At 40.3% G+C, this 24,507-nt stretch overlaps 1 protein-coding gene across 5 annotated transcripts; it reads right to left on the reverse strand.

Annotated features, from left to right (window-relative positions):
- Positions 1 to 4,121: 4,121 nt before the first annotated feature.
- Positions 4,122 to 17,072, reverse strand: LOC127301443 (uncharacterized). Of its 5 annotated transcripts, XR_011745466.1 has the most exons (11): positions 16,434 to 17,067; positions 15,581 to 15,657; positions 14,919 to 15,108; positions 12,352 to 14,108; positions 12,128 to 12,212; positions 11,855 to 12,041; positions 11,629 to 11,760; positions 11,374 to 11,465; positions 6,140 to 10,853; positions 5,949 to 5,995; positions 4,122 to 4,627 (listed from the first exon to the last, which is right to left on the reverse strand). XR_011745466.1 is itself a non-coding variant. In XM_071820268.1 (10 exons), exons 8-10 carry the CDS (start codon positions 6,252 to 6,254, stop codon positions 4,319 to 4,321), a joined length of 471 nt encoding a protein of 156 aa, XP_071676369.1. In that variant the 5' UTR covers positions 6,255 to 7,397; positions 7,685 to 10,853; positions 11,374 to 11,465; positions 11,629 to 11,760; positions 11,855 to 12,041; positions 12,128 to 12,212; positions 12,352 to 14,108; positions 14,919 to 17,072; the 3' UTR covers positions 4,122 to 4,318. The 5 variants fall into 5 exon arrangements, 1 of the variants encoding a protein (XP_071676369.1); XR_007852066.2 differs by having other exon boundaries at positions 14,919 to 15,657; positions 16,434 to 17,068; XR_011745468.1 differs by lacking the exon at positions 14,919 to 15,108.
- Positions 17,073 to 24,507: the final 7,435 nt, after the last annotated feature.

Below are 24,507 nucleotides of genomic sequence, written 5' to 3' on the forward strand. Positions count from 1 at the left end.
GGTAGGGCAATTCTTTACCAAAGATTTCATTCTCTCCCATGCTTGGGCAACATGTTAGTTATCCAATTGCTTAAAGTTCATAATGCTACTTCTCAAAGATATAATTTTAGCAGGAGGATATTATTTTCCAATGAAAGCATCTTTACATTTAGTCCATGAATTAATACTATTTTTAGGCAAAGATAGCAACCAATCTTTAGCTCTTCCTCTTAAGGAGAAAGGAAACAATTTCAGTTTTATAATATCCCCATCTATATGCTTATACTTTTGCATTTCACAAAGTTCAATAAAATTATTAAGATGGGCAGCATCATCATCAGTACAAACTCCAGAAAATTGCTCTCTCATAACAAGATTTAGTAAAGCAGGTTTAATTTCATAAAATTCTGCTGCATTAGCAGGTGGAGCAATAGGAGAGCATATGAAATCTTTATTATTTGTGCTAGTGAAGTCACACAATTTAGTGTTCTCAGGAGTATTCATTTTAGCAATAATAAAGCAAAACCGAATTAAATAAAGTAAAACAAGTAACTAATTTTTTTGTGTTTTTGAAATAAAGAAAGCAAACGAGACAGAAAATAAAATAAAGCAAGACAATAAACAAAGAAAAGAGATTGGGTGTGAGAGACTCCCCATGCAGCGTGTCTTGATCTCCCCGACAACGGCGCCAGAAAAGTAGCTGCTTGTGACGGTAAAGCACACGTCCGTTGGGAACCCCAAGAGGAAGGTATGATGCGTACAACAACGATTTTTCCCTCAGAAAGAAACCAAGGTTATCGAACCAGTAGGAGATGAAGGCCACGTGAAGGTTGCTGGTGAAGGAGTGTAGTGCGGCGCAACACCAGGGATTCCGGCGCCAACATGGAACCTGCACAACACAGTCAAACTACTTTGCCCCAACTTAACAGTGAGGTTGTCAATCGATCTCACCGGCTTGCTGAAAACAAAGGATTAAACGTATGGTGTGGAGAATGATGTTTGCTTGCAGAAAACAAAAGAGAACAATGATTGCAGTAGGCTGTATTTCAGATGTAAAAGAATGGACCGGGGTCCATAGTTCACTAGTGGTGTCTCTCCAATAAGATAAATGACATGTTGGGTGAACAAATTACAGTTGGGCAATTGACAAATAGAGAGGGCATAACAATGCACATACATATCATGATGACTACTATGAGATTTACTTAGGGCATTACGACAAAGAACATAGACCGCCATCTAGCATGCATCTATGCCTAAAAAGTCCACCTTCGGGTTAGCATCCGCACCCCTTCCAGTATTAAGTTGTAAATAACAGACAATTACATTAAGTACTGTGCGTAATGTAAACAGTACAAATATCCTTAGACAAAGCATTAATGTTTTATCCCTAGTGGCAACAGCACATCCACAACCTTAGGGGTTGCTGTCACTCCCCCAGATTCAGTGGAGACATGAACCAACTATATAGCATAAATACTCCCTCTTGGAGTCACAAGTATCAACTTGGCCAGAGCCTCTACTAGCAACGGATAGCATGCAAGATCATAAACAACACATATATGATAGATCAATAATCAACTTGATATAGTATTCCATATTCATCGGATCCCAACAAACACAACATGTAGCATTACAAATAGATGATCTTGATCATGATAGAAAGCTCACAAGATCTAAACATGATGGCACAAGAGGAGAAGAAAACCATCTAGCTACTGCTATGGACCCATAGTCCAAGGATGAACTACTCACGCATCAGTCCGGAGGCGGGCATGGTGATGTAGAGCCCTCCGGTGATGATTCCCCTCTCCGGCAGGGTGCCGAAGGCGATCTCCTGAACCCCCCGAGATAGGGTTGATGGCGGTGGCGTCTCTGGAACTGTTCTGGTATTCTGGCTCTCGGTACTAGGGTTTTCGCGTCGGGAGGATTATATAGGCGAAGGGGCAGAGTCGGGGGACTCCCGAGGGGCCCACCCCATATGGCGGCGCGGCCAGAGGTCCCACCGCGCCGCCCTATGGTGTGGCCGCCTCGTGGCTCCTCTTCGTCTCTCCTTCGGTCTTCTGGAACACTTCGTGGAAAATAGGGCCGTGGGCTTTTGTTTCGTCTAATTCCGAGAATATCCGTAAACTAACTTTTCTGAAATAAAAAACAGCAGAAAACAGGAACTGGCACTGCGGCATCTTGTTAATAGGTTAGTCCCGGAAAATGCATAAAAATATTATAAAGTGTGAATAAAACATGTAGGTATTTTCATAAAACAAGCATGGAACATAAGAAATGATAGATATGTTGGAGACGTATCAGAAACTGTAAAGAATTTTTTTGTAAATTAATCCCTTTTATTGTTGTAATGAGAGTTTTCAGATGGGATTAAAGTTGTCTTTGTTACTATTTTTTTGGGAACCATGAAATTTTTTTTGTAAATTAATATGTAATATTGTTGTAAAGAGATTTTTCAGATGTGATTAATTTTTTATTTGTTACTACTTTTTGTTGGAAATCGTGGAAATTTTTGTCGTAATTTTTTGTAAAGTGATTTGTCAGATGTGAGTTTTGCCTTCCATCCAAAAAAAGTCTATATGCCGGAGATCGAACCTGGTTGCAGCTCACAATGCGTTCTCAGGCTAGGAGGTAACGACACTTATACTCATGTTTCCTCGTAGTTCAAACTTGTATCTAAATCTGAATTCAGTTAGGACTCCTAGTCAAATTAGCCAACCACAATCATAATCAACTAGTTTCCAAGTCAAAATTCCTTTTTTCGTCCTTACACACATATGTGAGCTTATGTGCACCGTTAAAACAATTTTTTTTCTTATTTAAACTTGTGTGCTTTATCAATCTACAATGTAGATCGTCCATGCTATTTTCAAATACAAATCGTACCAGTGCCAAGGAAAAATAATTCCAACAAATAAACTTGATGTTACTTCCGGTGCAATTGTCACCGACCACCTTGAGTAAGTTCACTCAAGTATAACATATATGCTAAGATTGTGTACATTCCACATTGCATAAAACTCCACAATGCTCGTCATATACTAATTCATATAATAATACAATGTTTTGGAAGATCCACAATACTAGATGGATCTGGCGCGCTTTGCTGCGCCGTTTTTCTGTTGCACGCGCGCGCACGCGGATTTGCTACCATGGTGGCTAGCTACGCACCCTGTTTTAGCCATTGGATATAGTGTGCATGCAAATCAATGGGATCAAGATTACCATGTGTACAAGTGGAGTGAGGTAACGTTCATGTCTTGGCCGTTACAACCGTTAGCATGCTGGCAGCTGTGTAGTTTTGTATTCTACACTGTAGAATATGAGCAACGGTTGAAGTGTAAATCTAACTGTAGTACAAACATAAATACATTTCACAATACACTTGTGTTGTACTTCTGTTTTTACACTATCGTATACAGTCAGCAGCGACTGCTATGTGCAAGACAAAATAACTCAGCACCAACTTCTTTCTTTGCATAGCTAATCTCCAGTTTGCATTGCTAATCTTGCAATCAACACCCACTGCTTTTCTCAAGGAAATAACTACATATACTGATGCATTTTGATCTGTAGTTACATTTTGGATACTGTATTTTGATGTGGATAAAATTATGTATGGGTAACTATGTAATCTGTATTTTGATGTGGATATCAATTGGTATGGATATATGAAACAGTAAGATTATGTTGTACAAACAAAAACTAATAGTGTTGCCAGCCAGTCTATTATGCAAGAATTTATTATAATGACTCCCTCTGGCAAAGTTCTATAACTGAAGTGAAAACTTGAGAAACAAATTCTCTTTTGAACTGAGCACGGAGCTGACTCCCTCTTTGCATTGAAAATGTAGTACAAATATAGTACATTAGCTGTTACAAGCTTGGAAAGACAGATTATTTTTAATGTACCTTTTTACATGTTGTTTAGTTTAGAATCTGCAATTTTAAAGTTTAGGGTGCACCAGAAGCAACCTATGGTAATCTGTATTTCATTTAAAAAAATTGTTGATAGAAAAAGGAGAAATCTTTGATATAATTATATAGTGGTGCACCAAAAAAAGTTGTTGTTCAGTTATATGCAACTAATACTTAGGAAGTCATAAGTTTTGTATATCACACACCATTATGCTTGAAGTAAAGAAATTGGAAGAGGTGACAAAATAAACAAACTACTAACTTAAAATAGTTGCTGTTACAAACTACTGACATGGAATTATTGAAATAGCTCAAGGACATGCTGTTCTAGAACTAATTCTCCCGTGGTAGATAAGGATTGACACAATGTTCCTCTATCTATTTCAGACATCAAGTGCCTGCTCAGCTTCATCTGCTTCTACGTGGACACCGGCTTCTCCATTGGCCTGATCACCTTGTGCCATCTGCCTGCAAGACACTGTGCACAACCTTCCAGTGTGCTGCCTGGCAGGCGCGGGAACAGTAGAAAGACTCGGCCGCAGCCAGAGCATGACCTGAATTCCTGGAATCTAGTTTCTCTGCGACCACATCCAAAATTGCAGCATAATATAAGTTGCTCGACGGTTGGATCAGCGATGTCCATGTCTTGCCCTCTATGGATGTTCCTTGATGCGAACCACTCTGAAAAAAAAGCGGTGGGCTTGGTCTGTGCTTCGGTGAATGGCAGCTGCGCGTGGACAAAGGCAGATTTGGGTTAAAATGCATGCATGCCGGTCAGGATTGTTAACACTGAAGCGCTCAAATTAACAGACGCACACGACCTGATATATGCATGGCTCCTTATGGAAACTGAAGTGAATTACAGATGTGACAACCACTAGTAATCTGCCTCTCAATGAGGTGGAAAAAAACTTCCAGAAAAAAAAACAGACTTGGAGAACATGCAATTGGCTTCAGCGTGGTCAGCACAAAATCCTCCCATCTAGAAATCCTAGCTTTTTTTGTAGACACGGATCCATCAAGCTGGGTAAAAAACTTGCATAATCCAACCTAATCCATATGCCGGAACCAGAAGCAAATCCAACCTCGAATCCATGTGCAATAATAAACAAAGAAACAAACAAATTAAAACTAAATGAACAACAAAAAAATGAGATTGGAAAGTTGCCCAGCAATGAGCATACAATCTCTACAACCAACGGCCACTAACAGTCCTCGAGCCAAAAAGCATCAGCATGGAGATGCTAGAGATCTATGCCAAGGATCAATAAAAATGGAATCAACCAAACCTGTTCAAAAATCCAATGGGGGAAAGCTCTAAAATTCAGTTTTAACAGCCGTGATGCCAACTTTTTTCCAGAGCTGATCCTCTTACCAACTTTCACTGGCTTTTTTTTTCTCCTAGCTGCACAAAATCATATTTGAACGGGCTACTATAAAGTTCAGTATGTATTAATTTATTTTAAACTGATTCTTCTATTTTAAGATACACACAAACTAGTAATATGCCCCTCGGTGAGGCTCGAGGAAAATACTTGCAGAAGAAAAAAAAACAGACTCTTAGAAATCGATTAATCCATTTGACGGAAATAACAATCAAATCCAACCTCAAATCCATGTGCCTAATCGCAGAACAACCCCACAAATCTACAAAGAAAGGAAATGCAAAGTACAGCTCAGAAGTCTATCACGGACAGCTATTTCAACTCAGCTCAATAATCCATCCGAAAAAAGAACCAATCTGAGTCTCCCCTTCCAAGTTGAGCTGCCGAAAAAAAATGTGGTCTATCACCACTAGCTGCCCAATTCTAGGTGACTAATAATTTTGAAAAATGCGACCATTTTGGTTTTGATGAAGAACAGCTCATTTGTGAGTATCAACATGGACCAGTACAGACTTATCAGTTTATTTCAGAGCAAGAATGTCAATAAATGGAAGAGATCATAAACCAAATTTCTTTCAGAACCAAAGAATCAGTTCAGATAATGAATGAATCTGAGAGAGAGAGAGAGAAGATGGAAGACAAAATCAAATCGCTTTAGTGTACCTTTCTGAAAGCAAAGAACTTGCAAGGAATTCCGTGTCTTTCTGTCCCTGTTTGAAGAATCTTTGTGAGCCAAAAAAAATCAGAAAGAAGAGCAGATAAGGGTCGTGCATCCAAAAGTTAAGCAATATGGAGAAACATGTAATAGATGGGAGCATGGCGTCGGGGAAGCCCAACTCCGGCTGGATGGATACCATTAATGGTCAGGAGAAGCAGCTTGGACGGGAGCGCCCTGACCTCGCTCTGCAGCAAGCGCACGGCCGCGTCCATGTCCGCCACCGCCACACCCAGCGCCCCGGAGGCCGGCATCGTGACGACGGACCTCGACGCCTCCGTGAGCACCCACGCGCACCGGAAACCGGCCTCTGCAAACGCGCCGCCGGCCCCGAGGAGATGGAGACGCGGGCGCTGCGAGGAGGACACGGCCGTGGAGCGCCTCGATGCAGTAGGCACACTTGGAGGTCAAATCAATTCAGATAGTTGATAGATATTTTTACCAAAGTAGCTGAACAGTATGTGTATTGTAAACTGTATTGATGGTAGTGGGAGTGGATTCACAGTTTAAAAAATGTGCTCCCGGACAGCTGCTGTGGAGACGCCGTCAAGTACTACCGTTAGTAATCTATGCTCTCAAGTGTACATCTGGTGGCATATGTGGTATATCTGATGGCTACCATGGTGTGCACAGCTAGCCACCATGGTAGCACACTATTTTGCATATATATATATATATATATATATTTGGGGCACCATGGTGCCCAGGCACCATAAATCATGACCGTACAATTAAATCGTGGGTGCTATATTGCATCGTAGGTGTATAAAGGAGAGAAAATCACTTTCCAAATATCAACAGGAGAGAGAATGCACTTTCCAATTATCAGAAACAGAGATAAATCACTTTCCAGTTTGCTGTGCAGGTTTCCTTTTATGATTTATGGTGCCCAGGCACCATGGTGCACCAGTTAGTTTACCTATATATATATAACTAGCAATGGATAGGCGCGGCGGCACGCCGCGTCGACTCTGTGATATGATGGTTCTAATATTTTGAAGATCATACTTGATTTTTTTTGTTTAAACGATGAGTTTAAGATGGTTCGTTATAAAATCTAATACATCGTACACTGAAATTTTGTGTATAAAAGATTAATCTTGAGGATCAAGTAAATTAGCACGCATTAGAGGGACACGGAAATGTAGTCTAGTGAATCTACAAAATTCCAACTGGTTAGAGATAAAGAGTATGTCAACAACAGCTATGAGAAGGTAATTAGGAAAAGGGGAATTCCACATCTTTCTATGCCTATGGCATCTTAGAAGCACATAGTTTGCTTTGTAGCCTAAGGCAAATAATTATGTATACAGAATAATAGCAAAACTTTACAGAGCAGCAGCAAAACTGAAGAGAACAATTCTCCATTAGCAGTTTTTGGTCCTTCCTCAAGAAACCTGCCACGCATGCATGACCGATAAATATTCTTATGTAGTATCAATACAACAATGTCACATGCCCTTTCAACTCTATATAACAAAGGATACAAAATATAACAATACAACGATGATACGAAAGCCTGACCAAAGGAAAACCATTGATGCCACACTTTTCACCCTTGAAATTACTCATTTAAAAAAGGAACATGAGCAAAGGTAATAGACTGAATAAAAGCACACTTCTCAAATATTAATAGAAAGATCCATAGTTTAAAATTACTCATGTTCTTAACAGAAAGGCGTACCAATAGAACATGTGTAGAAAATGAGACCGGGCATCTTGAACCTGCTTGTGTGTCCTCCTTGGATAATACTATCATTCCATGGCTCGAGAACCTCGAATCTCGTAGAATTGAACACCTTGAATTGAGAAAAAAAACGACACAAAATCTGTTACTTCATGGAAGTACAGACCAATGCACCACAAATGAAACATGTGAATTTCACCATATACTTTACTTATAAATAGCAGCATCTTGTAAGAAGTTCATGCCATATTTGTATGTGTGTAACTAATCATGGTGCATGTAATATGATATTATAGTTTTGCCTTTCAAATATAGTACTGGAATATCAAATAACTTAGAAAATCCACTCAGGAGCTAGTGTTAGGAGTAAACTACCAGGAAAATGGCTGGGCCACATTATTATGGCTCTATCAACTAATAACTTGTCTCCTCATGATGTAACTCATTTTCGAGACAGAGAAGTATAAGGCGTCACTGGAAAATAAACCAGTGAAAAGCTATATTAGTCAATCTGGGAATGTCTAAAAACCAGTTAAATGTATAACTCTTTTCCTGGCATTGTCATGTCATCAGAAAACAAATGCACCTTACTGGAGGATAAAGTGACATGCATTGATAATTCTGACATGTATATCATCTGGCACAAACAATTTGGGATTTTGTAATAACTACACACGCAATACCATCATATGTAATGCTCCAATAGCTCCAAGAGCCAGTGTGATAACGAAAAAGAAATACCAGATGTCAACCCTATACGTGCCAATATGATGACATAGAACAATTTAACCCGGACACACATTACTCAACCCTAGCACTATTTTGTATCCAAATTACTAACCATTGGACTTGATATTAGGCACTAAGTGGCACTTCTCTTAACAAACAATTAACACTGGTTAACAAAGAGTGAAGTAATTTAACATCCAAATTTAGTACAGACAAAACGGGACTTGATGTTAGGCACTTCTCTTAACAAACAATTAGCACTGGTAAAAAAAGTGGTATACTGTTTATAACCTTAATAGGAAAAAATCAGTTCTGGTAGGAGCTGTCCAACAGCTAATATCTCAGAAGGAGGGAATACTAAAAAAGTGAATAGCCTGTTGATTCTATTAGCATAGCATTCTACCAAGCACAAGTGCAGAAGCATCTTTATTCTACCAAAATTACTCCCTGTAAAATTGAAGAAAAAATAATGTATCAGGGAGAAGTTTTTGCGCCTAGGATACAATCAGAATTGCAAGTTTGTATGTTATAACAGAGGAGATCCAATTGCTACTATTGTTAGCACAAAAGGAAACAACACACCATTTAGTCTAATAGGATGAAAACTCTATCAAACATCCCCAATTCTTAATCTTTATCCCCCACAAGTTTACAGGCTTGATGTGGATCATACTTTTGTACTGAAACACCTTAACAAACTACAACCACATGTGTCCACCAACCAAGAAGTGCAACAAAATATATACAATCTACATTTCCATTCAATTTGCAAGTCAGATCTCAGACAATTGAGATATTAGCAGTAAGAATAATATGAATGCAAGCGGTTGGCGGAAGCGAGGAGCCGTCAGCAGCCTGGAAGAGATAGCGCATGTACTACCACTGGAGGTCCTTGGGGCATTTGTCCCAGTCGCATATTATCATTCCACGGGCTGTTTCCCTTAGGTAATATAAAGGAGAAGTAGCAAAATAAGGAGTACCAAACTCCTAATCGCCAAATATTAACGACTAAATATATGTAATTACTTTACCTGCAGTTGTACTAATCTATATTCATAGGCAACAAATTGAACTAATTTATATATGTTGGTGTCCACCGAAAGCAGAAAAGAAAGGAGTTAGCATTTAGAGCTATATATAATTATCTTTGTAACCAAATAGTACCATATGATTTATTTGTTCTAGAACACTAACAACAAAGTAACTACTTCTCGCTAAACCATCAGAGATAAGCTGACCCAAAGGGGACAAATTTACCATAGCAGATATATCTGACATGCATGTAAGAGTAGTTCTACTTATTGATGGTAAAATAGAATAGAAGACAAATACAACAAAAATCTGAAAAGAATCATGACTAAAGAAACTCAGCAAAGTGATCAAAATTAACAGTTCATTCATGGAGAAAATAACTTAGGACAGTAAAATAAGATTTTGCGGCAAGAAATATCAACTCTCAAATTACCAAGTGTGCAGAAGTTTCTAAATATATCATAAGCACATAGACCATAGCATGTGCTTCTATGGATATGAACATCTAATAGAAATATGATATTTGCAAATGTTAGGAACTTGTTTTATCATGGAATGGCTGGTGTATTTTTATATTTCATTAGTAACTAATGCAGAGCATGATAGAAAGGACGAACCAATTCAGTTAAAAGGTAGAAATTAATTCCCTAAACCCAACAACAAAACCTCAACTTCAATCTAGTTGTTTTGTAGCACCATATCGGTACATCAATCTAGAAAAGCAATGATGCTATCAACTATCAATCATTTATCACTTCTTTATGCCAAAACTTGGCAATATATATTGCATATGTACAGTGCAAATACCTAGTTTCAGCTGATTTCTCCGTTTTTTTGCCATACTGGTATACCACCACTTCCAAAGAGAGGTATATGTTGGTCATAAATTTCATGTATATCAACTTAGACCCAGCTTTCTCATTGTCCAAAGCTTAGTGATGTACAATAACTCTATGTAGTGTCGTTCAAATTTCAGGTTTATATCCATGACTCTGAAGGCAGCAACAACCGAACATAAAATAAACAATCAGGCCTTCCTTGTAGCTCAACTGATTGTCTCTATAGCTCCTAGTCGTTGAGATATATACCTAAGCTTTATTGCTAGTATTATAGAATAAATCAACTTCGGCCAAGACAATGAAAGAAATAGAGGATGAGCAGCAAAAGAAGAGTAAGTCCATGGTGATTGTCCGACCTGAGGAGGAGGCTCCTTTCCTCGTCCCAAGAGGAGGACGGGTCAGAAGATTTTAAGTTGAGGAGGCCCACCCGAGCGCCTCCCTCTCCATCACAACCCTGCCCCAGAGATGCTCCTCCCCATAGTTCCTCTACACGGGCGCACTCCACGGCCCCGGACACCGCCATAACCATGAGCATCGCGTCCAAGCTGCTTCCTGGCCCCTGCCACCTGCGGCGAATCGACAACCGTCAGTAAACTAATTTAGGATCCGACTACAAGGTACAAAAAAGACAATATCCACCATCAAAGGTCATTGAAATCAACCTCTATTGTGTTCTAAAAAAGCAAGTGACATACCAGGAATGCTAAAAGGAACGTGATCAGAGCATGTATAAGATTTTTGCATAGAAAGTTGGGGCACTGTCGTACCGAAAGCAATTTTTTTGTGTCTTAACATTTCGATTCATGTCATTATTCTGAACCTGTACATATATAACGTTCTGGCAATCTATATCCACGTGATTCTTTTTTTGTAACAAAGATGCAAAAGCAACCTGGTCTTATCTAAACCTGAAAAGGGGAAACTATACATGAACGAATGCATTGAATAAAAAAGGTGGTTGCATATGATAGGACTCACACATTATCGAAATTTGGCAGATGTTTTCTGTCCAAACCTGATCAGACTAAACTAAACACCAAGGCAAATATAGACTGAAAACTGAACATCACGCTAAGAGATTCCCACCTTTTGAGGCCCTTTGCTTCTTGTCCATCAGGGAGGCATGCTGCCTTGTGCCGTTCAGGACTGAACATGCTCTAGCTTGCCCACCTGCATACCTGAAAGAGAGCCTGGAGAATGTCAATCATGAGACACTATGTTGCAGAAGCAGATTAAGCTTAGCCATACACAAAGATACATGTCAAATTCGAATTTTCCATTTAAGATAAAGAATGTTTGGAGAAAAAGCTATTTACAATGATCACATCTAATAGAACAAACCTCTGCGATGATTGTTCCGTCCTCCAACTGCACTTGTCGTAACTTTGAGGGTATTGGCAAATACACAAATAAGAAGCATGCAATCTGATACACCGCTCCCATATCCAGCGCCTGGGAACGCAATCTGCCCCTCTTCATACCGAAACAAACACATGGAATCGTCACATTAATTAGCAAATCTGCACAGATCAATAAACATCCATTTGAGAGGGCTCCAGGTAAGTACCAAGAGTTTAGGGAAATCCAGCCCTGTTTGAGCCCTCTGGTGGGCCTCCTCCATGTGTTTCTTCTTGCTTGGACTTCCCTCGCTGCCCCTGGAACCCATCGACGAAGGGAGGCTCCTCTTCCCATTACCATTTGTAGGAATTGAACTCGATTACGGCATGGCAGAGATATAAACCTGTCCGAAAATTCTGTAGAACGATTCAACGATGAAGGATTTCCGCACAGAAACAATAGATTTCACCGAGATTTGAACAGACTGATAGGTGCATCGTACCTGAGATTCCGGTTATTCACCCCTGATTCCTCCAACCTCGTCGTCCACCATGGGAGCACGGCCTTGGCCGGGACCTCCTGGCAGCCTACCATGTCGATTGGCGTCCACGCGGAGCAGCACCAACAACATCCATCGGTAGGGAGCACAAAGCAACCAAAGAAAATCAGTACAACCCAAAAGACAGAGGGAAGATTAGAAAGAGGAAGGAGGCGGAGGAAACTCACCGGCGATGGAGACCGCGCTCGTCGATGTTGATACAGTGTGTTGGTTGCTGCAGCAACGTCTGCCTTTTCCTCTCCTCCTCCGCCCCTTTTTCCCTCTTCTCCTCCGCCGTCTTGGAGGGCGGCCAGGAGTCGTCCGCCAAGAGCGGCCGCAAGCTGCAGGCACTCACGCCGGCGCCATAGTCTAGCTCGCTACCGCTGTGTAGCAGTAAGGTTTGGTGCGGCAGAAGGAGAGGTTGGGTGCGGGAGATGATGCTCATCCTCTCCACGGCGGCCGCACCACCTTGCGCACCGAGGAAAAGGAGCCCAAGGACGGGGCATGGAGGGCATCAAGGGCGGCTCCGGCCATCAGGAAAAGGGAGACTGGTTGGGCGGCGATACAAAGGAGACGAAAAGGAGAGGAAGAAGAAGAATAGGTCACGTAATCAGCAGTCAAAGCGGCGATCGTGCCCACCACCACCACACGGCCAAGGGCCCACCACAAACTAAAATGGCTATGACCACCCACGATAAAGGAAAACCCACGACATACCAAAGGAAAGGAGCAATAAAAAGTGCAAGAGGATGCCGGATATGTACACACAAAAACTGCATGGTAAATAAACCAGAAAATTACATACGTGTCAGCTGCACGTTAATTCCAAAATAAGTCCAAAATTAGGAGAAAAATCGGATATGTTAAGGTTTAGTATAGTAGTTATACACACAAATTAAAAACTACAATTATTTAGATAAAAGTACACAAAAATATTTCAAGAAATATTCACACCGAAATTTACGTAATATACTTAGATATTAATATTAAATATTTTGTTAAAAAATTTGAAAATAAATAAAGCTAAAAATTATTCTTGGATAGACGGTGTACGCAGTGGTGTATTAATCCTACTCGGTACTAACCGTACTTATCACTATATTGCTTCAAAAGTAGCTAAGTTTCTTTTCCTCGATGTTTTTAGTCAAATTTATATGAGTTGATTTTTATCGTCTTCCCAGGCAGTTCCACCCGAAGGAAATACTTCTCTACGGCTCCGGTTCTCGTTCTAATCACCACACACAAGGCTTAACAGAGAACTACACGTAGATGTTTCTCCTATAGGATACCTAGCATAAAAACCCATCCCATATAAACATGATAAAAAGATCAAGGGAAACACATAACTACTTCATTTCCACAATATAATTTACATATGAGTTTCCCTTTCCGGAACCCCAACGAGCTTACAGAAGAATGGGAATTTACCTTACTACTTTGTTATTACAAGCGCCTTCAAACTAATGGATTTATAACAAAGATGGTGGTTGGACTACTACTACTGAGCAAGGAGCATGGCTAACTCTCTGCTCTTATGGCTGGTGGTATGCTTGTGCTTGTCGATTGCTTGGTTTTCTTCTTGTGAGGCATGGCTCCCCTTTTATAGAAGGAGAGGGCTTTACTGCCATTGTGGCTCTTCTCGCTTCTTCTTCATGGACACCACGTGGCGCTTATGTGCATGACATTACGTGCCACAATATTTACAGAAATTATTGGCAAGCTGAGAGACAGGTGACATGCATTTGTGACAGCCTTTATAGATTCTTCACTCTTCAAGAATTCACGAGAGCACATTGTATGGCTGTCATATGTGCCACAAAACCTATGCTCTAGCCTTTGTAGACTTCATATTAGCCTACTATTACGTCTTGGAACTTGTGGCCTTCTTTTTTGGTTGATTGATTTCTTCTCGTCTTCATGCAAAGAATCTCTCGATTCCTTTGGGCTGCATGCATGCATGGTGGAGATACTTATGATTAGGATTAAGATTATTACTATTATCAAAAAAAAATTGAATTTCGTAAATTTTATCAAATATTCGGGTATAGGTCCCCCGTGCCCGAATAATTGATAGCAATAGCCGGTCCTATTGACGCCCAATATATTGCCATAAAAGTTGAAGAAAAGCTTCAACAAATATACCCACAATGGAAAAAGGAAATAAAAGAAGAAATATTAAATGAAGTTAAAAAAGAAATGAAAGAAGAATTTGGTAAAATAAAGAAAGAGTATGATGACTTTGATCAGCTCCTAAATAATGAAGAAGAAAATAAGACGGACGAAACAATGGAAGGCTCCCAACATTCTGAATAATTCAATAGTATTGATTTGTCTATCAATAAACCGGGCACGGAGCACCAACCCAAATATATCCAATCATAGTTTAAATTGATATTGCTATCCATTATTCGGGTGCAGGGGACCTATACCCGGATATTTGATAAAAATTTAAAATTCAATTTTTTCATAATAATAATAATAATATCTTAATCTTAATCCTAATCATAAGTATCTCCAGCATGCATGCATGCAACCCAAAGGAATCGAGAGATTCTTTGCATGAAGACGAGAAAAAATCAATCAACCAAAAGAGAAGGCCACAAGTTCCAAGACGTAATAGTAGGCTACAACAGTAATATGAAGTCTACAAAGGCTAGAGCATAGGTTTTGAGACACATATGACAGCCATACAATGTGCTCTCGTGAATTCTTGAAGAGTGAAGAATCTATAAAGGCGACCACGAATGCATGTCACCTGTCTCTCAGCTTGCCAATAATTTGTGCAAATATTATGCCACGTAATGTCATGCACAGAAGCGCCACGTTTGGTCCATGAAGAAGCAGCGAGAAGAGCCACGATGGCAGTACAAAAGTCCATCTCCCTCTATAAAAGGGGAGCTATGCCCCATAAGAAGAACACCAAGCAATCGGCAAGCACAAGCATACTGCAAGCCATAAGAGCAGAGAGTTAACCAGGCTCCTTGCTCAGTAGTAGCAGTAGTCCAACCATCATCCTTGTAATAAATTCATTAGATTGAAGGCGCTTGTAATAAGAAGGTAGTAAGGTAATTTCCCGTTCTTGTGTAATCTCGTAGGGGTTCCCGAAAGGGAAACCCGTATGTAAATTATATTGTGGAAATAAAGTAGTTATGTGTTTTTCTTGATATTTTTATCATGTTTATATGGGATGGATTTTTATTCTAGGGATCCTATTGGAGAAACCTCTACGTGCAGTTCTCTGTTAAGCATTGTGTGTGGCGATTAGAACGAGAACCGAATCCGTAGAGAAGTATTCCCTTCGGGTGAAACTGCCTGGGATGATGATAAAAAATCAACCCATATAAATTTGTCTAAAAATATCTAGGGAATGAAACTTAGCTACTTTTAAAGCAATATAGTGATAAGTACGGTTAGTACCGAGTAGGGTTAATACACCACTGCGCACACTGTCGGACGTACTATTAGCCTCGCCAGCCCAAGATCCTGAAAAAATTCTGCAAAAATAATCTTAGTGCCCAAGAATAATTTTTAGATTAATTTATTTTCGAATTTTTTAATTAAATATTTAATATTAATATCTAAGTATATTACGTAAATTTGTGTGTGAATATTTCTCGAAATATTTTTTGTCTAATTTTGTCTAAATAATTGTAATTTTTAATCTGTGTGTATTGCTAGCATAGTAGAGAGTTAGATATTTAGACAAAATTACACAAAAATATTTTGAGAAATATTCACACACAAACTTACGTAATATACTTAGATATTAATATTAAATAGTTTATTAAAAAATTCGAAAATAAATTAAGCTAAAAATTATTCTTGGATACTAAGATTATTTTTGCAGAATTTTTTCAAGATCTTGGGGCTGACGAGGCCAACAGTACGTCCGACGGTGTGCGCAGTGTTGTATTAATCCTACTCAGTACTAACCGTACTTATCACTATATTGCTTTAAAAGTATCTAAGTTTCTTTCCCTAGATGTTTTTAGTCAAAATTATATGGGTTGATTTTTATCGTCTTTCCAGTTCCACCTGAAGGGAACACTTCTCTACGGCTTCGGTTCTCGTTCTAATCGCCACACACAAGCCTTAACAGAGAACTGCACGTAGAGGTTTCTCCTATAGGATCCCTAGCATAAAAACTCATCTCATATAAACATGATAAAAAAGATCAAGGGAAACACAAAACTACTTCATTTTCACAATATAATTTACGGGTTTCCCTTTCGGGAACCCCCGATGAGCTTACACAAGAACGGAAAATTACCTTACTATCTTCTTATTACAAGCGCCTTCAAACTAATGGATTAATTACAAAGATGGTGGTTGGACTACTAGTACTACTGACCAAGGAGTCTGGCTAACTCTCTGCTCTTATGGCTGGTGGTATGCTTGTGCTTGCTGATTGCTTGGTTTTCTTCTTGTGAGGCATGGCTCCCCTTTTATAGATGGAGAGTGCCTTCTGTACTACCATCGTGGCTCTTCTCGCTGCTTCTTCATGGCCACAACGTGGCGCTTCTATGCATGACATTACGTGTCACAGTATTTACACAAATTATTGGCAAGCTGAGAGACAGGTGACATGCATTCGTGAGAGCCTTTATAGATTCTTCACTCTTCAAGAATTCACGAGAGCACATTGTATAGCTATCATTTGTGCCACCAAACCTATGCTCTAGCCTTTGTAGACTTCATATTATTGGTGTAGCCTACTATTACGTCTTGGAACTTGTGGCCTTCTCTTTTGGTTGCTTGATTTCTTCTCGTCTTCAAGCAAAAAATATCTCGATTCCTTTGGGCTGCATGCATGCTGGAGATATTTATGATTAAGATTATTATTATTAATTATTTTTTTGAATTTCGTGAATTTTATCAAATATTCGGGTATAGGTCCTCCGCGCCCGAATAATTGAAAGCAACAGTCGGTCCTGTTGACGCCCAATATATTGCCATAAAGGTTGAAGAAAAGCTTCAACAAATATACCCACAATGGAAAAAGGAAATAAAACAAGAAATATTAAATGAAGTTAAAGAAGAAGTGAAAGAAGAATTTGATAAAATAAAGAAAGAGTATGATGACTTTGATCAGCTCCTAAATAATGAAGAAGAAAATAAGACGGATGAAACAATGGAAGACTCCCAACATCCAGAATAATTCAATAGTATTGATATGTCTAACAATAAATCGGGCGCGGAGGACCAGCCCAAATATATCCAATCACAGTTTAAATTGATATTTATATCGATTATTCGGGCGCGGAGGACTTATACCCGAATATTTGATAAAAAAATTGAATTTCAATTTTTTTCTCATAATAGTAATATAAAAAACTTAATCTTAATCCTAGTCATAAATATCTCCAGCATGCATGCATGCAGCCCAAAGGTATCGAGAGATTCTTTGCATGAAGACGAGAAAACATCAATCAACCAAAAGAGATGGCCACAAGTTCCAAGACGTAATAGTAGGCTACAACAATAATATGAAGTCTACAAAGGCTAGAGCATAGGTTTGGTGGCACATATGACAGTCATACAATGTTCTCTCGTGAATTCTTGAAGAGTGAAGAATCTATAAAGGCTGCCACGAATGCATACCACCTGTTTCTCAACTTGCCAATAATTTGTGTAAATATTGGGCACATAATGTCATGCACAGAAGCGCCACGTTGTATCCATGAAGAAGTAGAGAGAAGAGCCATGATGGCAGTACAGAAGGTCCTCTCCTTCTATAAAAGGGGAGCTATGCCTCCCAAGAAGAACACCAAGCAATTGGCAAGCACAAGCATACCACAAGCCATAAGAGCAAAGAGTTAGCCAGGCTCCTTGCTCAGTAGTTGTAGTAGTCCAACCACCATCCTTGTAATAAATCCATTAGATTGAAGGCGCTTATAATAAGAAGGTAGTAAGGTAATTTCCCGTTCTTGTGTAAGCTCGTCGGGGGTTCCCGAAAGGAAAACTCGTATGTAAATTATATTGTGAAAATGAAATAGTTATGTGTTTCCCTCGATCTTTTTATCATGTTTATATGGGATGAGTTTTTATGATAGGGATCATATAGGAGAAACCTCTACGTGTAGTTCTCTGTTAAGCCTTGTGTGTGGCGATTAGAACGAGAACCGAAGCCGTAGAGAAGTGTTCACTTCGGGTGAAACTGCCTGGGAAGACGATAAAAAATCAACCCATAAAAATTTGGCTAAAAACATCTAGGGGAAACTTAGGTACTTTTGAAGTAATATAGTGATAAATACGGTTAGTACCGAGTAGGATTAATACACCACTGCGCACACCGTCGAACGTAACGTTGGCCTCGCCAGCCCCAAGATCCTGAAAAAATTCTGCAAAAATGATCTTAATATCCAAAATAATTTTGAGCTTAATTTTTTTCCGAATTTTTTAATAAAATATTTAATATTTATATCTAAGTATATTACGTAAATTTGTGTGTGATATTTCACGAAATATTTTTTGTGTATTTTTTTCTAAATAACTGTAGTTTTTAATATGTGTGTATTTGTATGAGAGCAGAGAGTTAGCCATCCTTGCTCTGATACCAATACACACAGATTAAAAACTTATATTTAGACAAAATTCCTCAAAAATATTTCGAGAAATATTCACAGACAAACTTACGTAATATACTTAGATATTAATATTAAATATTTTATTAAAAAATTAGAAAATAAATTAAGCTAAAAATTATTCTTGGATACTAAGATTATTTTTGCAGAATTTTTTAAGATCTTGGGCTGGCGAGGCCAACAGTACGTTCGACGGTGTGCGCAGTGGTGTATTAATCCTATTCGGTACTAACCGTACTTATCACTATATTGCTTCAAAAGTAGCTAAGTTTGATTCACTACATATTTTTAGTCAAATTTATATGGGTTGATTTTTATTGTCTTCCCAGGCAGTTTCACCCGAAGGGAACACTTCTCTACTGTTTCGGTTCTCGTTCTAATCGCCACACACAAGGCTTAACAGAGAACTACACGTAGAGATTCTCCCATAGGATCCCTAGCATAAAAACCCTCCTATATAAACATGATAAAAAGATCAAGGGAAAACGCAAAACTATTTCATTTTCACAATATAATTTACATACCGGTCTCCCTTTCGGGAACCCCCGACGAGCTTACACAAGAACGGAAATTACCTTACCACCTTCTTATTACAAGCGCATTCAAACTAATGGATTTATTATAAAGATGGTGGTTGGACTACTACTACTACTGAGCAAGGAGCCTGGCTAACTCTCCGCTCTTATGGCTGGTGGTATGCTTGTGCTTGCCGATTGCTTGGTGTCCTTGTGAGGCATAGCTTTCCTTTTATAGAAGGAGAGGGCCTTCTGTACTTCTATCGTGGCTCTTCTCGCTGCTTCTTCATGGATACGACGTGGCGCTTCTGTGCATGACATTACGTGCCACCATATTTACACAAATTATAGGCAAGCTGAGAGACAGGTGACATGCATTCGTGGCAGTCTTTATAGATTCCTCACTCTTCAAGAATTCACGAGAGCACATTGTATGGCTATCATATATGCCACCAAAACTATGCTCTAGCCTTTGTAGACTTCATATTATTGTTGTAGCCTACTATTACTTCTTGGAACTTGTGGCCTTCTCTTTTGGTTGATTGATTTCTTCTCGTCTTCATGCAAAGAATCTCTCGATTCCTTTGGGCTGCTTGCATGCATGCTAGAGATACCTATGATTAGGATTAAGATTATGATTTTTTTTAATTTCGAAAAATTTATCAAATATATCTATATATATATTACTACGCCCGGGTGTGTTACACCCAGATGTGTTTCTCATACTAGAGAGTATCTATCATACCGGAGTGTATGTACATGTAGTATGAAGTATATAGGACTATTTTGGTAATATATATATATAATACTTTGTAGGCAGTATGTACATTTTTTACGTATACATATGCATGTATTTCGGCTATATTTATATATGGAAGTCCAGATTCACATAGACACTATAAATTTTTCTAGCATAAAGAAATGAGCACATGTATAATTTATTATACTTCCAGGCAATCATAATGCAGATGCATAAAATCGAGAAAAAAGTTATTATACTTCTAGGCAATCATGATGCAGATGCATAAAATCGAGAACACTTTGAGAACTTCCATCCATGTGTCAAAATGACTGGGTATAAAAAAACAATGGACAAAATATCAAATTATGAAATCCTTGTGTGATGAAATTTAGTAATCAGTAATTACGATCTAGCAGCTAGACAATGACCCGAGAACTCTCACTTCTTTTATGTGAACCTATATCGCAACCCTGAACCACACACTGCATTCTTTCCTTGTGTGATAGGAGAACCAGATTTCACTTTCGGTTAATAGACCATTGAAATCATCTCATTCATGCCTTAGTTGACAATACATGCCAATAGATGGCTTCACAGCTTATTGTACTCAAAGATGTTTACATAACCTGCAAGGAGAAAACTGTTTATCATAATTTTTAAGTAATTTGTATGATTTACCAAGAAAAGAGATAGCACTACCCTTGTCCTGGTCATACTCATTACTCAATACGCATCTATTATAGCACCTCATTTTGTAAGTAGCACAAATAAGACTTCACATGGAACTCTATTAATGCAAGTAACACTCATATATACCAGTAGAAGATATAACTTATCTTGCACAATGGGGAAATGAAAATTTTGGAGATTAAGGAATCTAAAGAACTCAAGCTCAACTCATAAGTACACATGATAAATCCAACTTTGAAGTATCACTAGTAGAAAAAGGGGCTTCCGTCCAAGCCTTTAGTACCGGTTTCCTTACGAACCGGTATTAAAGGGTGAATTATTACCGGTTGCACTGCCCAGGCCGCCTGTAACCTTTAGTACCGGTTCGTAACACGAACCGGTATTAAAGGGTTGGCGAACCGGTACTAAAGGGTAGACCTTTAGTACCGGTTTGTGTCACGACTCGGTACTAAAAGTTTTCCTGCTCCCCCACGCACCTCCCCCCCCACCCCCCCCCCCCCCCCACGTGGATCGTCTTTTTTTTGCTTTGTAAAATACAAATGAAAATGATAGAAAATTCAACTATTCGGTGATATTAAGAAATTCAAATTTTGGTTTTTTTTGTAAAAAAAGTTTGAAAAATGGTAAAACCACATTAACTTTTGCATACGACGTAGGAAAAAAACGTATAATATATCAAAATCATCGTGGGAAAAAGTTACATCCAAATTCACTTGGGTTTACCCGGTTTGCCAATTTTTAGATTCTCGAAATTTCAAATAAAAATATAAAAGCAGGAAGATTTTAGGTTTTTTCCAGAAATTTAGAAATTTATATATTTTTAATTTTTTAAAATTAAAATTAATAATTATAAGATATTTTGAATCCCAGAATATTACTATTACTTTTAGCAAATTATAAGATTTTCAATTTTTCAGGTTTTAGGTTTGGCAAAAAATATTAAAAATTTAAAAAATAATTAAAAATAATACAATTTACAAAAATTAATTTTATTTATTTATTCAACATTATTATTACATCATTACTTTTGTTTATTAAAAGAATTATTTGGAATTTAAACAATAAAGAAGTGTGACATCGACCAACATGTTAATAGGATTGATATGATACTACTATCAACAACATGCGCGCGAAGCACTTGGAAGTGTGACGGAAAGGAACTCGGATGGTAAGCGTGCTAGTGTTGGAGTTGTGTGAGGATGGGTGACCGACCGGAAAGTTTGACCACGGATAAGTAATTTGACTAGAGATTAAGTGTAGTTAGAGACTAACGGAAATACTAGAAATTCTGAAGAAAAAAAATAAAAAAAAGGAAGTGAAAAATAATTAAAAAAAATGGATAAAAAAATTAAACGAAATAGCCTTTAGTACCGGTTTGTGTTACGAACCGGTACCAAATGTCTCCAGCCCCGTGGGCTTCTCCGTGCCCACGTGGAGGCACCTTTAGTACCGGTTCGTAAGGAGCTGGTACAAAAGGTGGGAGGCTTTAGTACCGGATCTTTAGTACCGGTTCTAAAATCGGTACGAAAGGCCCTTTGGAACCGGTACTAAAGAGGGTTTCTCTACTAGTGTATATGGAAAATCATGACACGTCAAAGACTTTGTTCTAAGATTTGACATAAATCTTGCTCAAACGTTGAAGGGATAACTACATTATTTCATTGGTTCTATGTGTATAAAAACAGCAGCACTACATGATGCATCAAATAAAATGTTTGTAAACATACAACTGAAGTTGGGAACAAAAGTGTATCCGAGTTGCATGTTAACCAGGGACTACGTTAAAAGTTAGATTGACCTGAGAATTAACATGGTGACAAAATTATAACCAGTTTCATGTTAACAAGTAGAAAGACCTATTTAATCGTCATTGTATGACGAACATAGGAAATGAAAAAAAAAACTAAATTGATGGTTACTTTTGCATCTACGAGCAAACATACCTTCTGCTTCTTTTTTGAGAATTCGCCAGGTGAGCTGCACCATATATTGATAGAAGAGGATTTGGCTCGGTTAATAGGAAAAGCGGGCCCAAAAAACATACAGAGCGGCCGAGTTTATGAGGGAAACGGTCCTAAAAACCGCACAAAATCGGAGCCTCATCGCCCAAACACACACCACCAAACCCGGAGCCGCTGGTCCGATGTCCCCTGCTCGGAGGCGAGCCGCAACGCCGCACGACATGGACGTCTTGTAGCCCAAACTACCAAGGCGACCACCCGCAGACCATGAACGCCGCGCCAAAGGATCCGGGGCCGCCGCCCCGACATGCCAGCCACACCGACCGTCCCGTCGCGTAGGCCGGGCCGACGAGCTCCCTACCCACGTAGAACCAACACGCCACCCATACCTTGCTAGACCATGACCACACCCCATGGAGTCATAGTTGCAAGACCTTCCAAGGCCGCCGCATCGGCGCACGTCAACTGTCCGGGGCCGCCACCCGGCATCCACTACCCCAGACAACAAGTCAACCATGCACAACTGGCACACATCTACCGTACCACGAGGAACACGGACTCCAAAAGCGGCGCCTTCAGGAAGGTAACGACACAGTGTGTCGCCGCCGCTCGCTCCGAGGAGCAGAGGTTTTCACCCGAAGAACGCAACAACTTGTGATAGTAGGAGACCAGGCTCCTCGATGAAGCCCTCAACAGGGGAAACGGTACCCAGGGGCACCGCCAACATCGGCACCAATGGTGCGAGACTTTCGCCTGGAGACTCAACGCTGACGTCAGGCCCAAGTTGGCCTTGGCCGCAGGCGTGGTGAGCCGTACAGAGAACCTTGTTGCCGTCCACCAAACGCCCAACACTCGCCTGAGCATCGGTCCGGCAACAGATCGGCCGCCCACCGCCAAGCCTGGACATGGGCCCGCCGAAGCCCAGATTGGGCCCGACCGCAGCATCCCCCGCGCCTCTGCCAAGCCGGCCACCTCGTCGCACAGCAACACCACGGCTCCGCCGCGCTGACAAGCGCGCCAAGCAGAGCCGTCCTGCGCCCAAGTCCGGCGCCGGCCCGCGCCTCCGGCCGACGAGACTGGACCGCGCAGCCTGCCTCGAGAGCGGATTGGGGAGATCCCGCCGCCGCCATGGCCGGACGGGGCGAGCTGCAGACCGGACGGCGAGCCGCAGAGAGCAGCGAAGGCCGGGTCCGGCCCGCAAGCCCGCCGTCGGGCCGGCGCGCAGGGGCACCACGGCGAGGACGACGCGGGCGCAACGAGGGGGAGGCGGGGAGGCGGCAACGAGCGCGGGCGGCGGCGAGCCCAGCGCCGGCGACCTCCGGGACCGGCATGGTGGCCTCCCTCCTAAACAGCCATGCGGGGGCCCGAGAGGCATAGATCCTCGCCGCCCCCGTCCTTGGCGGCGCACGGCTTCGCCGGCGACGGCCTCGGGAGGCGACGAGGAAGCGGGCAGAGGGTGGGGAAGGTGGCGGCGGGGAACAAGGGTTTCGCTCCCCCGTCGCCTGGAAGAGACGACAGAGGAGCGGGGTTTGGCTATTGAACTACTGTTTTTTGATCCTCTTTTGCACATCTACCTTGTGCTTCTGATATTTTGTATTCTTGACATCTATGATAAGATGAACTTGTATGTCTGACACTACTGACCAGCCAGGGCATAAAACCGTGCATTAATTATGGACAACATAATGTTGAATTGGGTAACCTCTCCCTTAACATGTTGGACGTGAGTGCAAAGATGATAAATTGTATATTTGTCTGACGGCCTGCTCAGTGTAGAGTGTGTCACAAGCTTCATGTACTAACTATCAAGGACTTATACCAACTGTGTATGCTCTGTATTGATTACTGAACA

Source organism: Lolium perenne, chromosome 5 (genome assembly GCF_019359855.2).
Source record: "Lolium perenne isolate Kyuss_39 chromosome 5, Kyuss_2.0, whole genome shotgun sequence".
NCBI lineage: Eukaryota > Viridiplantae > Streptophyta > Magnoliopsida > Poales > Poaceae > Lolium > Lolium perenne.